At 32.6% G+C, this 14,715-nt stretch overlaps 5 protein-coding genes across 11 annotated transcripts; 2 read left to right on the top strand and 3 right to left on the bottom strand.

Moving 5' to 3' along the window:
- Positions 1–335: 335 nt before the first annotated feature.
- Positions 336–3,754, bottom strand: LOC143185866 (uncharacterized). The gene is made up of 4 exons (XM_076389157.1): positions 3,351–3,754; positions 2,683–3,078; positions 2,535–2,618; positions 336–2,451 (listed from the first exon to the last, which is right to left on the bottom strand). Exons 1-4 carry the CDS (start codon positions 3,366–3,368, stop codon positions 346–348), a joined length of 2,604 nt encoding a protein of 867 aa, XP_076245272.1. The 5' UTR covers positions 3,369–3,754; the 3' UTR covers positions 336–345.
- A 3,927-nt stretch (positions 3,755–7,681) lies between these two features.
- Positions 7,682–10,200, bottom strand: LOC143185642 (uncharacterized). Of its 4 annotated transcripts, none has more exons than XM_076388813.1 (3): positions 10,117–10,200; positions 8,265–8,969; positions 7,682–8,169 (listed from the first exon to the last, which is right to left on the bottom strand). In XM_076388813.1, exons 2-3 carry the CDS (start codon positions 8,709–8,711, stop codon positions 7,816–7,818), a joined length of 801 nt encoding a protein of 266 aa, XP_076244928.1. In that variant the 5' UTR covers positions 8,712–8,969; positions 10,117–10,200; the 3' UTR covers positions 7,682–7,815. The 4 variants fall into 4 exon arrangements, with proteins under 4 accessions (XP_076244928.1, XP_076244930.1, XP_076244929.1 ...); XM_076388815.1 differs by lacking the exon at positions 10,117–10,200 and adding an exon at positions 9,975–10,070; XM_076388814.1 differs by lacking the exon at positions 10,117–10,200 and adding an exon at positions 9,906–9,952.
- Ak6 (adenylate kinase isoenzyme 6) lies at positions 10,085–11,752 on the top strand. Of its 2 annotated transcripts, XM_076388819.1 has the most exons (5): positions 10,085–10,229; positions 10,349–10,416; positions 10,785–10,858; positions 11,043–11,194; positions 11,258–11,752. In XM_076388819.1, exons 3-5 carry the CDS (start codon positions 10,816–10,818, stop codon positions 11,597–11,599), a joined length of 537 nt encoding a protein of 178 aa, XP_076244934.1. In that variant the 5' UTR covers positions 10,085–10,229; positions 10,349–10,416; positions 10,785–10,815; the 3' UTR covers positions 11,600–11,752. The 2 variants fall into 2 exon arrangements, with proteins under 2 accessions (XP_076244934.1, XP_076244935.1); XM_076388820.1 differs by lacking the exons at positions 10,085–10,229; positions 10,349–10,416 and having other exon boundaries at positions 10,722–10,858.
- Positions 11,699–13,274, bottom strand: Hsc20 (iron-sulfur cluster co-chaperone protein HscB-like protein, mitochondrial). Of its 3 annotated transcripts, none has more exons than XM_076388816.1 (4): positions 13,143–13,274; positions 12,305–12,784; positions 11,987–12,243; positions 11,699–11,918 (listed from the first exon to the last, which is right to left on the bottom strand). In XM_076388816.1, the coding sequence occupies exons 2-4, from the start codon at positions 12,665–12,667 to the stop codon at positions 11,789–11,791; spliced, it is 750 nt and encodes a 249-aa protein (XP_076244931.1). In that variant the 5' UTR covers positions 12,668–12,784; positions 13,143–13,274; the 3' UTR covers positions 11,699–11,788. The 3 variants fall into 3 exon arrangements, with proteins under 3 accessions (XP_076244931.1, XP_076244933.1, XP_076244932.1); XM_076388818.1 differs by lacking the exon at positions 13,143–13,274 and adding an exon at positions 12,963–13,085; XM_076388817.1 differs by lacking the exon at positions 13,143–13,274 and adding an exon at positions 12,862–12,954.
- A 348-nt stretch (positions 13,275–13,622) lies between these two features.
- Mrps6 (mitochondrial ribosomal protein S6) lies at positions 13,623–14,613 on the top strand. The gene is made up of 4 exons (XM_076389204.1): positions 13,623–13,767; positions 13,955–14,094; positions 14,200–14,364; positions 14,434–14,613. The coding sequence occupies exons 1-4, from the start codon at positions 13,723–13,725 to the stop codon at positions 14,540–14,542; spliced, it is 459 nt and encodes a 152-aa protein (XP_076245319.1). The 5' UTR covers positions 13,623–13,722; the 3' UTR covers positions 14,543–14,613.
- The last annotated feature ends 102 nt before the right edge of the window (positions 14,614–14,715 follow it).

Raw genomic sequence — 14,715 nt, 5'->3', positions numbered from 1 at the left:
GAAACCAATCTTGGTGTCCTTTTGGATCCAATTACGTACGTTTACTATGAAAGAATTGACTAATACAATCGCTAAATAATTTACACGCCAGCAACACTCCGCGACCATCATGCAACCGAGTCTCACTCACCAGGCAATTAAGCTGCAACGCTAATACCGACTATACAAATTAAATAAATAGAATCCTATGTCTGCAGTGGTGTATAGAATGTCATCCTCTAAGCTACTGATCTTGGTACAGCCTTAGTTTCGTATAGTTACAAAAAATAACGCTCTGTTATCGTTAAAGGAACTCCCTGCTGAGATATCAGTAATAATTTCTCTCGAAATATCCGCTGAAATACTTTACATCTTTGATCCCGCCTTCTCGTGGCTCCTTTGAAGTCTTTTGTGGTCTTTCCTATATTTCTCGATCGTCAGATCCGCGCTGTCTGTGCTAGACAGACTTAACGTAACAGGATCTAGGCTCGCGGCGAGCTTTAGGTACGTTTCTTCCATCTCTTTAGTGATTTTGACTTCGTAATCAAAATCCGTGCTGTCCATCTTGTTATTGGAAGCTTTAGGCGAGGTTTTCTCCTCTTCGCTTGGGACGTCGAAAGATATCAAATCTTTCTCTTCCTTCTCTGGCTCCGCGTTATTTACACCGATTGAAAAATTATTTACATCGTTATTTAAATTCCCCTCGCCAAAATCCTGGATGTCCACCACCACGTCTTTACATTTATTCTCTTGAGTATTTTCGTGCAACACCCGCGCGCCTTCGAACAACTTCGATTTGCTTGGCTGCTCGTTTAAATATGTCAATGGACTTTTGTCCATTATATTCTCGACAGGTTTTAATTTCGTATAACTGGCCACAGAATTGTCCATATGCACGGACGACTGAACCCATTCAGCCACTCTCTGCAACTGGTTATTGTCGTGCAATAAGATCGGAGCACTTTCTTCGCTGCTGGTCGAAACTGACCTCTCAGATCCAGATCGAGACAATTTCTTCGAGTGCACCAAGGCAGTATTAGCTTTGTTGCTTCCGCTAGTGTATAATACAGTTTTGTAATGGCCAGCGTTGTCTAGAAGAATGTTCTTCGAACCAGGTGTGACTCTCACGAGACAGTTTCTTGGACCAGGTACTCGATTTTGATTGCTCGACTTCGTGTTGCCAGTGCCGTGCAAGTACGGCCCAGTGAGCGAGTGAACGACGTCACTGGAGCTGCTAGAAGGATCAGACGTGGAGATTACCATGCTATCGCTGCTAAAACTTGGACTAGTGGCCACATCTGTCTGCGGAGAATCATTTTGACTCGCGATGTTGTCGATGTTTTTCACTTCTATTAGTGTCAGTTGTGTGGGGTGCTGAGTATCGTGCGTAGATCTATCGTTCTTCCAAACTCTATCATTAATAATATCAAGTTCAATATCACTGTTGGTCTTGTCCGTATTTTTACCCTCCTTTTTATTGGTTTCCGACTTCAACTTCGTCCACTCGTTCTTCCACAGTCTATCGTTAATAATATCAATGTGACTCTGCTCTTTCCTATCCGAGTAGGGTTTAGAATCTTCAGGAACTATGTGACTATAATTAGAGGACTTCTTTTCTAATCTGTTCCAGTAATTCGAATTGAACTTACTATCGACTTGCGATTCGCACTTTTTATGCAACTTTGCCTGCTTTCCTTTATCGATGTTCATTTTACTGTTGGTACACATGTCGCCGAGTTTCTGAGACATAGCTTGTTTGGTCATATTTTCGCTCTGATTTTGAAAAACGCTTGGCGCTTGCAAATCGTTACGACGCATCGAATTTTTTTTATTCAAACTACTTTTTATATTCATGCTTTTATATTCACGATTATCCTCTTTCGCATTCTCCACGCTCTTACCATTCCTACTTAAAAATTTGTCCCTCATACTTAAATGTTGACTATTCTTTGTACAATTGTTCTGATATTGCATTTTTCCGCTATTAACATTCTCATTCGCTTCGTGGTAAACTGTGTGCATTATAGAATTTTGTGTTTCCTTATTTTGGCAATTTTTATCCATAGTTTTCATATTATCTGAATACTTATCTACGTTTTGTGCATATTTCATACTACATTCGTTGCAAGAAAAAGAATCTTGCACGTTGGTTTGAGTTTCAGCATCAACAGTTAAAATACTCCTATGACAAGTACACGTATCACAATGCTTGGCGAATATTCTTTCCTTCTCCCGATCTTCGAGAACTTTGGCCATTATCGCAGCCGAGACAATGTCTACTGGTGGCTTGGACTCGTCGCTGTCATCGTCGCTATGTTTTTCACTTGCTGGCTTAGTTACATTGTATACCATTGCTGTTGGGGGAAAGGTCGAAATCGGCACTGTAATACTTTTTACATCGGGAGGGGAGTCGTTCGACCGTTTCTTTTGCGCAACATATGTTCTAACTTTGGCTTGTACTTCAGAAGGTAACTGAAAAAAAATAATTATTATGATACAAGAATGTTTCGCAAAACAAGCTATATTTTAATCTGTAGTAAGCAGAAATTACTTACTGAGTCATATTTCTGACCGACAAAATTAGCAGGTTTACATTGAAGAAGCTGTATTGCCAAATTCACGTCATTTCTGTATTTTTCCTAAAGAAAAAAATAATGGTTAGATAATTTCACTTTAAAAAATATTTTTATAGTTGGTACTTACATTATCTTGAGTTAAACGGTGTATAGTATAATTTGCATCTGCTAATCTGTGGGACAAAGTTGCAATATCCTTGGTAAATGCACTTTTCTCAGTTTCACATTTGTCTACTATCCTCAATAATTTATCCTCAAGATTTTGATTTACTTTTTGAACACGTTTATGAGCCTCATACAATCTAGAATATTTGTCCTGCCAGATTAAAAGCTCTTCTTTCATGGAAGCCAATTCTCCATTTGGAAACTTATCCGCTTCATTCAAAAACTGTGTCTCCATACTAGCAATATGAGTATCCCTTTCCATCAGACGCTGCCTTAAATTCTCTATTTCTAAATGCAGATGCATTTCTGCATGTTCCTGATCATTCTGAGTACAGCGGGCGCATTTGCAGCCACATTCCTAAAAAAAAAACATACAATTAGAATTGCTAACATCTGTTTCACATAAGCTAAACAATGGACTTAAGAGGCTTTATTAGCAAATTATTAAGAGGCTTAAAAATCGATCAGATAACACTAATTATAGCTCCTCTTTGCTATCTCCATTGTTTTTCTCATTGTATCAGTATTAAAATCACTTCTATTCCCTATTCCTTATCATTTCACATAAATCTAAATTTTCACCCCCTGTCATTAATATTTGTTTACAGCTGATTATGTTATGCTACGTACCTTACATTTCTCAGCCATCACGTATCAAAAGAATTCTTCTAAAAACACTGAAAAAATATTGACTACTGTCGAGACTTCGAAATTGGAGCCTCATAACCCTGTCGTTCGGTATGTAGCAGAAATGTGAACAGTTTGTACACGTCACACCGCGATTTATTTCCTCAGAGCATTGTCGGAGACAACGACCATGAACGTGGTGAATGTGTTCGATAAAATTCGAGCGATAAAAAACGTTCGAAACGACGGGTCGCGGATTTCCCTGTCGTTCGTTGCACGCATCGAAGTCGTTGGAAGTAACTCAGTTGTCAACGTTCAGGTCGCATCGCGTGCGCTTTTTAACAGCCAGGGAAACCGTGACGTACCACTTCCGGAATTCCCTCATGATGTGTCACAAATTCACGCGAAGGAAAAAACAGTTGTCGAGCAAAAGGAAAAAAACACTTGATAATAAATGCTCGATAATGAAAATCGTACTTAATACAGCACTCAAGCGCGACCAATCAGTTCGCTCCAAGAAACAATCGTATCTCTTATTGGACGCTGATAGGCGGCCATGTTACATGTCAAATTTAGGCGGATAAAATGATAGGAGACTACGCGGTCTGAATTTAAGATAATTTAAGTCTTTCTTTTTTTGAATTTGAATTTGTAACTGAAAGTCGAAAAGAAATCGAGATAGTTTGATTTGCATAAGTATTTATTAAGTATTTGTTGTACCCTATACAATAATATTTGTGGTCATAAAACTGTTAGTAGTTGTTAATATAATAATTAGGTAAGTTTGTAAGGTGTTCTTAATACTTGAAAAATTGTTTATAAAACCTTGTTCCGTTTGAAAATGCTTTCAATGTAAGTCATGAATTAATGGAGATGATTTGTAAGTTTCTGATTTTTTAATTGCGAAATATTAATGCACTAAAAATTTGAGAAATTACAGAAATACTATTATAATTTCTTTTAGATACACTGCAGTCAAATATTTTCATCTATAAGTAATAGTAATTAAATTCCTTGAATAAAGGAAATATATTTGTTGCTAAAAAGCAAGAAAAATGGTCTTTAATTTGCAATCTATCATTAACATGGTTTATTATGATTTCTTTAATTTTTAGTACAAGTATGAGTCACTCTAAATGTGCCATAAAGTTTGATTTATTGTGTTGTAGTAAATTGGTAAATTTTGATTGTGTACTGCTAAAAGTAAGTAGGTTGTACAATTAATGGTCTGTAAGTATTTTTGCTTGAATGTGTAATATATCTTTTATTGTATAACACGAAACAAAGTACTAAACAGAGATATATATTTGAAGTTATGAAAAAATGCGAAGATCAGTATGGTTGTAGAACAGGATAATAGTTGTCATTGCATATTTATGCAAGTATTCTTATAACATATGACACAGCTGTGATAGAATATATGTATATGTTTATATAGTGCCTTACCCTACAATCGAAATGATCCAAACATTAAGAAGATCTATGAAGTTAATCCTTAGATATCAAACCTGCTCCATTTCTGAATAAATTGTTTTTTACGCGGTTGTAAAGTACAGTCTTACTTAATAATACAATGTACAATAATGAAATATTTAAATTTGATCTATGCACCGGTTGTACAAAGAAAAGATGAATTTTTATATATTGAAAATTGAAATCTTGAATTTCTTTTTCATGAAATTGTAAATTCTTTGTTTTACATCTCTCGGAAACGATACAAAGAATTTCAAGTTCCATTCATGGCGTTTTCGTCCCACCTAATGTGTACTTAAGAAGTTACGAATATAAAAGAATACTTTATATAAAAGGGAATATACTTTTTAGCTGAAATTTATGTAACTTTTTGTAAAGTATGCAGATGTTCGTTAATACTACGCATTTTATCACATATTATTTGAATATAGATTTCATATATAAAAAAACTGTATCTGAACATTTTCAGAATAGTTTAAGAATGTTACCATATGAAGCATAAAGTATTTCTTTTGATATTTCTTTATACATGAACACAATTATAAAGTTTGGAACATTTCAAATGTTGAGCTTCATATATATAAATATATATGAAGTATGTATGTATATATATGAATCTTTTTATATAATTATATTAATAAAAGAATATGTCCGAATGCAACATTGCTTAATTCTACATATACATTATATCTATATTGATATAGAATTTTCATATCTTTCATAACAACAAAATGACTCTTTCTGGATAAGTTTCAACAAACTGAACACAAAAAATCACCTATAATAGAGCAAATTTCATGCATATATTAAACAATGTTAAACGTGAAACATGAAAATTTGCAAAATTTATATTAGATATTTGATTAAAATTTTCTCTAATACAGTCTGTTCAATAATATTTATGCAGCATCTGGTTATACTTTTTAGAAATTCATCTAAGGACACTAAGTGTATGTAGTGACAACAATATTCTAATTTGCATCAGAATTAGTTAAACTCGTATTAAACAACGAATGGTAACATTTATGCCACTCAATTTAAATTCTCCACATTGCTAACAATTTTAATGTTCTAAAATACTAATGGAAACATCTTTCAAATGTTCCAATCACATAAATTAATCGTGTAGTATTAAAATTTACTGTGTAAGAATGAAAATCTGTGCCACTGGACCAATAACATACACGTATAAATGTGATTCTTAAAAGTAACCATCACATTAAATTTGCATCTATAAAATGATAGCTACTTTTATGAGTAACCATATGTTACAATATAAATTAAAGAAATTGCACATTTGAAGCACTAACAATACTATAACACTCATGCAGTGTATGAAGGGCGTGAAAACCAAAGAAAAATATTTAAGGACAAGGATTTTCTAGTTCCTAATTGCGGTATGTACATTCACACTATTCTTGTGTATTTAACGTAATTAACTTGTAAATTAACTTGTAATGTTCAAAATAAGGCATTTGACAATTGGAGAAAACAGTATATATCATTTAGTTTTCAAGTCCTTCATACATTGGTAATTCCAGAATAAAGATAAGGCATGTATGTACGTTTTTAACAAAGCCAGAGGAAATAGATTAAGTAGCTATAAATTACTATGGTGTTATAAATTGTCTACAATATACAAGATTGAATGTACATGACACTAGCATTAATATGATAGAATTAAAGTTTCAACTCCAGTGACCTATAGATCTACCAACATCAATGATATATATATATATTTCTTAAATGCTAAGATTATTAGTTTCACTTAAAAACATTAGCTCAATTTATCTCCATGTTGAGCATAATTAAAATAAAGATTCATTTTTCCATAACTGCACATTAGCCATGAAATCCATGCACTTTTTTTCAATAAGGTTCTAGCATAACTGATTATTAACAGAATCTCTATGGAGGCAGTATGTTTACACGTAACAGGCATAGTGTGCTCTTTTAAAGTAAAAATATTACAAATTTCTCTGCACCACAAACCTGTGAAATCAAATAAAATATCGTTGTTCTATCAATTAACGCAATATGATATATAATACAAATAAAAGATGAAGTTATTAATTTGAACTTGTCGAAGATCATCAAATCATTGCCTCTAAAACTTCAAAGTTCGCATACTTTACCAATACTGTTATAGAGTATAACTATCTGAACGACTTAGCAGATTATATCGCTAAATTCTTTGTCTCTCTGCTATGCGCTATAGCAATACCAAAAGATGAAAGAAACTTTGAAGTTTTAATGATCACGAATACATTATATATATACATCAAAGAAAAAGTTATGTGAAACTCTTTCCCTCTATTACATGATAGGATTTAATACATGAAATATTTACTAATGAACTGAGATCGCCTATGAAAGGCATTAAAATTCAATACGTACAATTTAATGAGCAATTGTATCTAATTTTGTGAAACCCGCTTAAAATCAATACTGCTCCCTTTTGAAATATATATTTATATATATATGATTTATCTCTCGCTAAATCCTTTGTCCGAGGATCAATTAGAAAGACTGTCACAAATGATATGACATTCATCTCTTTCTGTCCTACACACCAATGACTTAATTCGTTCTAGTTAAATTCTCACTAAATCTAATATTTTACAAGCAACCTTGCATCCGGAATTAAACATCTATCATCCAATTAATTATTTATACATAACATGTAATAATGCAACATCTCTCGTCATAAAAAATCGTAAGCCTTAGTCGTAATTCGAACAAGGTCATTTGTAATTACAAAATGGATAATTTTCGTCACTGAAATGTTAATAAATCTGTTCCTAATATAAAAATTTTCATATCCAATCTAAGAATATCATGTACCATGTTATTTTCAAAATTGCTAAAAATGTCGAGTACACTTTTAAATTGAAATATAAAATTTTCGAACCTACACAACAATTTTGTTTTTCCTTTTTTTTCTGTTTTATAGACAGGAACAGATTTCTTAACTACTTTCATAAGGAGGGTTTGTTTATACTTTAAGAGCAGCTTTGGGAGACCAATGGTGGAAACGGGCAGGTCCTGTAGGATAAGAAGGTGGATGAATCCACTTATTCCCTCGATGACCCATGAAAGGAGGTGGAGATGGACCACCCAAAAAGTGGGGAGGCATAATGTTATACCATGGTTGATTTATAGGATGAGGACCGTAGCCCATACTGAATGAGTGACTGAACCATGAACGATTTCTATTGAGGTGTAGCCTGGGGCTGTTCAAATTGCGCCTCCTACCTGTACCGTTATTGCTATGCTGTTGATTTTGATTAGCAGAGCTTAATGGTTTTGATTTCTGTTGCTGTTCTGTGTTTGTGGTCAAAGGGGATTTCTAAACAAAAAAAGAACAAAAAGCGCACATTATTTTTGAATGCTAACAAGAGGAAAATCAGAGATAAATTTGCATAAAAAATAATATGTATGAACCTGTATCTTATTCTGCCCCTCAGATTGTTTATTCTCTTTTCCTAATCCTTCGTCATTGTTATGGAAAATTGGTACAGTATTTTCTTTATCATCAAATGACGCCAATGTGCAGTAAGATCCTTTACTTTCTCCAAATCGACAGCAAACTTCGTTGGGATCGACCCACAGCGTTAATTCTACCGGTAACGATAGATCTTCGTACTTCACTCCAGCAGCATTGGCAGCACTCTCCAAAGTAGCATCCCTCCTATTATGACCATTTACGCGAATACATCGATAGCCTTGACCTTTGAACGGCTTGTCGGGGAACCAGTGATTTTTAAAACGTTCCGTCAATAATTCGACCAAACGTCGCTTGAAACACTCCAATTGATCAGGACTAAATTTTTCGTTTTTTTCTATCAGCTGTACTAAGAATAGTACTGCCGCAGTGATTTCGTTGCGCATACTGCTTTTGTCGTGTGCCAAGTTTACGATTCACAGATGACCGTTTCCTCTGATGTCGTGATACAATATTCTTGAAAACTAAAGTACCATTCGCTGAAATCGATGTGGAGCACATAGAGCCCTTCTGCACCGCTGCAATGCTCAAATTTTTTATGATCTATGTTGTTTGTTGTTTTGGTAGAGAAATGTTCGTTACAATATCTTGCTCCTTCTCTGGTGTACCAATGCAGTTGTACCAATTTTCTCTATTACTCTTTTCTGAAACAACAAAAAAAACATTATTGTTAAAAAAAAGTTACTGATTACATCTGTATTTGAATTTTAAACTCTTTAAATTAACCCTATAGAAAACTTTCAAAATAAGCAATCCCTCTTATCTACAGGATGTCCTACAGTTTTGTATTTGAACTTGGCCTCTGTGTTCTATACGTAAAAGTAAGATTAATATAATATTCATACCATCACATATGTTCTAAATTGAATTTTGCTATGATTTTGTATAATTTGTTTAAATGTAGATAGTTTTGTATTACAAATCCCTTCATTTAGGGTGCCCCATAAAGTTCTGTGACCTAGGAAGCCAATGCTGAACCTCCTAGGTCAATGCATCCTTGTGATATTACCATATACTTCGCATTTCATACTTTTAGTACAACTTCTTACAAAGTTTTAAATATTTAAAGTCTTTAAAGTCTGTTTATGTATTTGTTATAAAACTCTAGATTAGATCTCTAAATGGTTAATCAGATGATTCTACTTTCCTACAATAAAGATTAACAAAGCATTTATGAACTTTTTGTTACAATATATTCTCTTACTTTTCCTAGAGAACACACTGGTGAAGTCTGAACAGAAAACTATAGAACACCTTGTATATCAGTACCTACAAGTACCTTGTTTGTTTGTTTCTTTAACACTCAAACTGGATCAAACATTGAAATACGAAAATTTCGATCATATTATGCGCACACAATTTGTTGCATCGTATCATTTATGTATAGACACGCACGAAAACCGATTGATTTCGTTTCACACTGGAACCAGATAACAATATGTTATGGGTTTTAATTAGGTTATAAACCATAATAACGCAGGTTAGGAAAATCGTGTCGAGAAGCAGGGCTCGTAGTTTACATCAGGACCGGGGCGATTAGTAATCAGAAACAAAGCAAACGGCACCATCGTGAGGCGTACTAAATTTCGAGGAACTATCACTTCGAAATAATGAGCGCAACGAATTATGCCAGCTCATTCTTGTCGTACCAGGTCGTGCCGTGAGCGATTGTTCCTGAAATACCACAACTTGGAATCCCTTTGATTATTTATTTATTCCAACGCTCCACTGTCCTGGCAACCGTGCTACCGTCCGATATGTTTAAAAGTTTAATATCAATGTTAAATTGACCTTACGAAGCAGTGACGAAAATTCCGTGTTTCTGGTGAAACTACTACGTCTTCTCTCTCTTTAAATAAACGTACTCAATCCAACACGTGTTACGTTGCATCAATGTCCATGAAGTATGTAGAAAAATATAGACCTTTGATGGTTACTTTTATTTGTAGCTTTCCAAGCGAAGATAACTTAATCTTTCACGAGATAGTCTTCGAAAATATCGATAAATGGTAATTTGTTTTAGGTTCGAGTAACAAATGCTTCAAGCAATATTGAAATCGTGGAATAATATGATCTAGCTATATATCGAAGGTAAAATAATCTGTTTAGATAGATGTAAAATATTTCAATAAATATTTAACAGATTTCTCGCGTCCATAGTTAAATATTTTGAAAGATAATTTTTAGGGAAAAAATTGTAGTTTCTGATTAATACGCAGTATACGAATAATGTAGCGAATGTAGATGAACAATTTTAATTACGGGATAAACGATAGAAATAATTTTTTAAATATTCTGGGATCTATCAAAATTTCACCTACTGCTTACTTCTTGTTTTATTCTTATCTCTTTGACAATATACAGCGCCCTCGTGTTTGAAATTACACATGTGCGATCACCCCTGAAAACGTGTTAGCAATGTTTACAGTTCGTAATTAGGTTCATTTTAATAATTACAGAAGTTAAAAAGGCCGAGTAGGTTGTTTAAAAATGGTTAACATGGATAGAAATTCTCCAAATATCTTAGTGACAGGTAAATATAGAATTTAATATTTTGGAATACATTATAATAATTTCCTTTTTAACGATTGCTTAATGCTTCAACGAAAATACATCGTTTGCCGCTTTTATGAAAAGTCGTGAAACTTTATTTTCTACTTTATGAATCAAGTAGATGAGATCAATGTAAGATCAGACAATAAATTCCTCAATTTCAGGTACTCCTGGTGTAGGAAAAAGTTTAATGTCTCGTCTTTTATCGGAGAAAACGGGGTTAGTTTGGATTGACGTTAGTAAATTTGCAATTGAAAATAAATGTCTAGAAGAATATGATGAAGTATACAAGTGTCCTATTTTAGATGAAGACAAGGTAAATACTTTTACTGTTATAGTTTTCTGAAGGCTGAATTTATAAAAGAAAATTTAATTGTAGCTGCTAGACCATATGGAACCTCTCATGTGTGAGGGTGGAAAAATTGTGGATTACCATGGATCAGATTTTTTCCCAGAACGATGGTTTGACATTGTTTTTGTGTTACGAACTGATAACACAATTTTGTATGACCGTCTGAAGGATAGAGGCTATACAGGGAAAAAATTAGAGGACAATATAGAGTGTGAAATATTTCAGACAATTCTTGAAGAAGCCAAATCATCCTACAGGGAAGAAATAGTTCATGAATTGACAAGTAATAATTTAGATGAAGTTTCAGATAATATAAATAGAATATGTCAGTGGATTGAACAATGGAAAATAGATAATGAGCAAGAATAATATAATTTCATGGAGTCTTGTTATTGTTTTTATCTCATATTGATAGAGAATGTTTAAATATTTTGTAAATAGTGAAGTACTACGTTATAAATTTTATACTGACTATATATACATGTAAGCATATATTTATATATTAAAATTAATTTACAGTTATTGCTGTGTAAGTATATACATAAGTAGAAACTATATTTAGTCTACTATACCTAAGTCATGCTTCAATTTTTTTAGTCTAGTATTTATACTGTCATAATATTTCATTCGTATCAGGAGAGTTTCTGCTTGTTTTATATTATTTTGTCTAAATGCATCCCCAATTTCCCTGAAAGCAAAAGATAAATATTAGCAGCAAATTATTAGATATTTTTTAAGTCAAAAAAGAAGTATTACATTGACATATCATTCAACATTGTCTCGTTTTCCTGCATTATTTTCTTTATTTTTGCCACATCATTCAGTGCATCATCTATTTCTTCATTTTTTTCCATGATTTCCATTAGGAATTCAGCATTCATATTGTCTGTTTCTTCAGATATTGTTATACCATTTAATTTTAACATGTATAATCCTCTTTTCAATGGATGAGATAATGTGCTGTAAGCTTTATTTACCAGTGATGATAAATTTTCAGATAATTGTTTCTCCTTCTGCAGAAAAAATCCACTTTAGAATTGTTAAATAATCTTATCAGTATCAATAATACTTCACCTCGGTTTTGTTGCCAAACTTGTCAGGATGCAATAATTTCTGAAGTTCTTTATACTTTTTTTGAATTTCTGTGACTGTTACATCGTAACTTTTTGGTATGCCTATTATATCAAAATAAGTTAAATTTTCTGGTGGTTCTTGTAGGACTTTACATTTAGAACAAAATAATTCTGACTTATATGCATAATTACAATTCCAGCATTTTAAAGGACTGTTACTTGAATATTGTAATACATTAGGTAAACTTAATGAAGGATAGTAATTATTTTCAATTTTGCATGAATATAAATTTCGCTGTTGCTTTATAAAATTTAAATACAAAATATTATATTTTCTGAGATTCAATAATGATCTTAAATACATGTTTCATTACGAGTGTAATATAACCTATAAATTTGTTAACAATTGATAAAAATTAGAACTGGCGCTCAGCGACTTTTTTTATAATTTGCATATCGCACACAATGTTGTCGATTCAGTCTGAAACAAAATTACAGCAGTATAAATGCAAGGAATTAAAGTAAACTATTTCGGGGAAGATTAAAGTTTAGATCAACCTAAATATTACGATTAATTTCAAGAAATTTATGCTTCTGTTTAACAAATTTACAAGTTCGTTGGAATTTTAGAGGTTATACAATCAATAGTTTGTTCATACTTTTCTCCAAGTAAAAACAACTGATTTTATTATTAGTTATTATTGCATAATGAACTGTGGGGTGTCTTTAATGATTTTGTATCATCAAATTACTTCAAATAAATGAATTTTAACTTAAAATGTGTTGAAACTGAAGCACTGCTTAGTTTAGAATTATTATTTATTCAATCCATTAATTACTTAGTTATTTATATATTTGATAAGCTTTGACTTCTTTCTAAACTATTTCGAACGATTTTGTAAAACAGTATTGCTATTTTATTACTTTTTTACTGATTTGAAAAATGTAATATAAAGGGGCACCGCTCCCTAGAATACGGTCCTGATACTGATTGAGCAGTGCTGCCGCCATCTAGTGGTGACAATTTTTTTGAGTTTCCACCCGCGCACCCCTCACCCTAGTTCTGAAACGGGTGAGGGCCATAGGCGCCGCCATTAAAAATTTGTAGATCCAAAGGCGTGGCCTTCTTATAAATTTCCACAAATCGTTTTTTCACTGTAATTATGCAATATTTCTTCATAGAATTATTATGTAATAAATTATTATGACTGTAAAAGTATTCTGGATGCTTAAATAACGAATAAATTATTAAATAACCAATTTTTACTGATTCCGTGTTTTTTAAATGGTACTATTAGTTCATCAGTTTTGCCGCTAGGTGGTTATAGTGTTTCGTAGTCCATATTTTCGTCAACGCGTTAGAGTAGAATATGTAATTGTGTATTTTTTAATTTCTGAGAAAAGAAATAGTATACGAAAATGCCGACTTACGAAATGCCAATACTATTACGAGTTATGAAAAAGGTATCGTTCTATAACTGACAACATTTAATGTTAATTATATTTTATGCCAGATACACCTAACCTATAAATTATTTACACAAATGTAAACATTTTATACAGTTATTAATAATTAATAGTGCAATGTTTTTAAACCACGTTGTTAACGTTCATTTGTTTTTATTTATTTTAATGCTTACTTTTTTTACAGTCCCAAACTGCAGAAGTTTTGAAAAGAGTAGCAAATGGAATATTCGGAACCGGTGGGTTTATTAGGAAAATCGAAAATTGGGGAGAAAAACAACTTCCTGTCAAAACAAGTAGCCATGGTCAAGTTCATAGAGAAGCTAGGTAAGATTACAATTTGTGTTTACAAATGTTTTTGATCGGTCAATAAGATACTAGCTAATTACTGTTTTGTGTAAATTAATCACAAAAGGATCTTTCTTTTTTCAGTCATTTTATGTTTTGCTTTGATGTTCCACCAGTATCCTTAAAAGAACTTCAAGATGAATATCTCAGGGATATAGACATCATCAGAGTAAGAATATATAAACAAAATTTACCTACTACTCAACGGGAATGTACATTAGAAGAAGAATTACTACCACCACCCTTTAGGTAACTAGTTTTTATTGGTATAAATTAGCTCCATAGACTATAAGAGTTTTATATTCCCTTGTTTTACAGGCCAAGTGTTTTGAATATCATAAAACAGGCTGAGAAACAGAAACTCAGGAGAGATAAATCTAAATTTAAGTATAATTCTGGACTTGATTACTATCCTTTCCTAAAATAGAATGTTTCACTGTAATTTGTAAGATAGTTCTTTGTATACATGAATCCAAAATAAACACTCATTTACAGATAGTTTAGTGTCTTCATTTCTTGGCTATGCATTATAGAGATTTCAAATAAAAATAGTTCTATAAGCAAAGCAATGGTGATTTACTTATTTGTCCATGGGTTGTT

The sequence above is a fragment of the Calliopsis andreniformis genome, chromosome 12 (genome assembly GCF_051401765.1).
Source record: "Calliopsis andreniformis isolate RMS-2024a chromosome 12, iyCalAndr_principal, whole genome shotgun sequence".
Lineage (NCBI taxonomy): Eukaryota > Metazoa > Arthropoda > Insecta > Hymenoptera > Andrenidae > Calliopsis > Calliopsis andreniformis.
The sequence above is the reverse complement of the archived record's forward strand: the minus strand, read 5'-3'. Positions and strand labels throughout refer to the sequence as shown.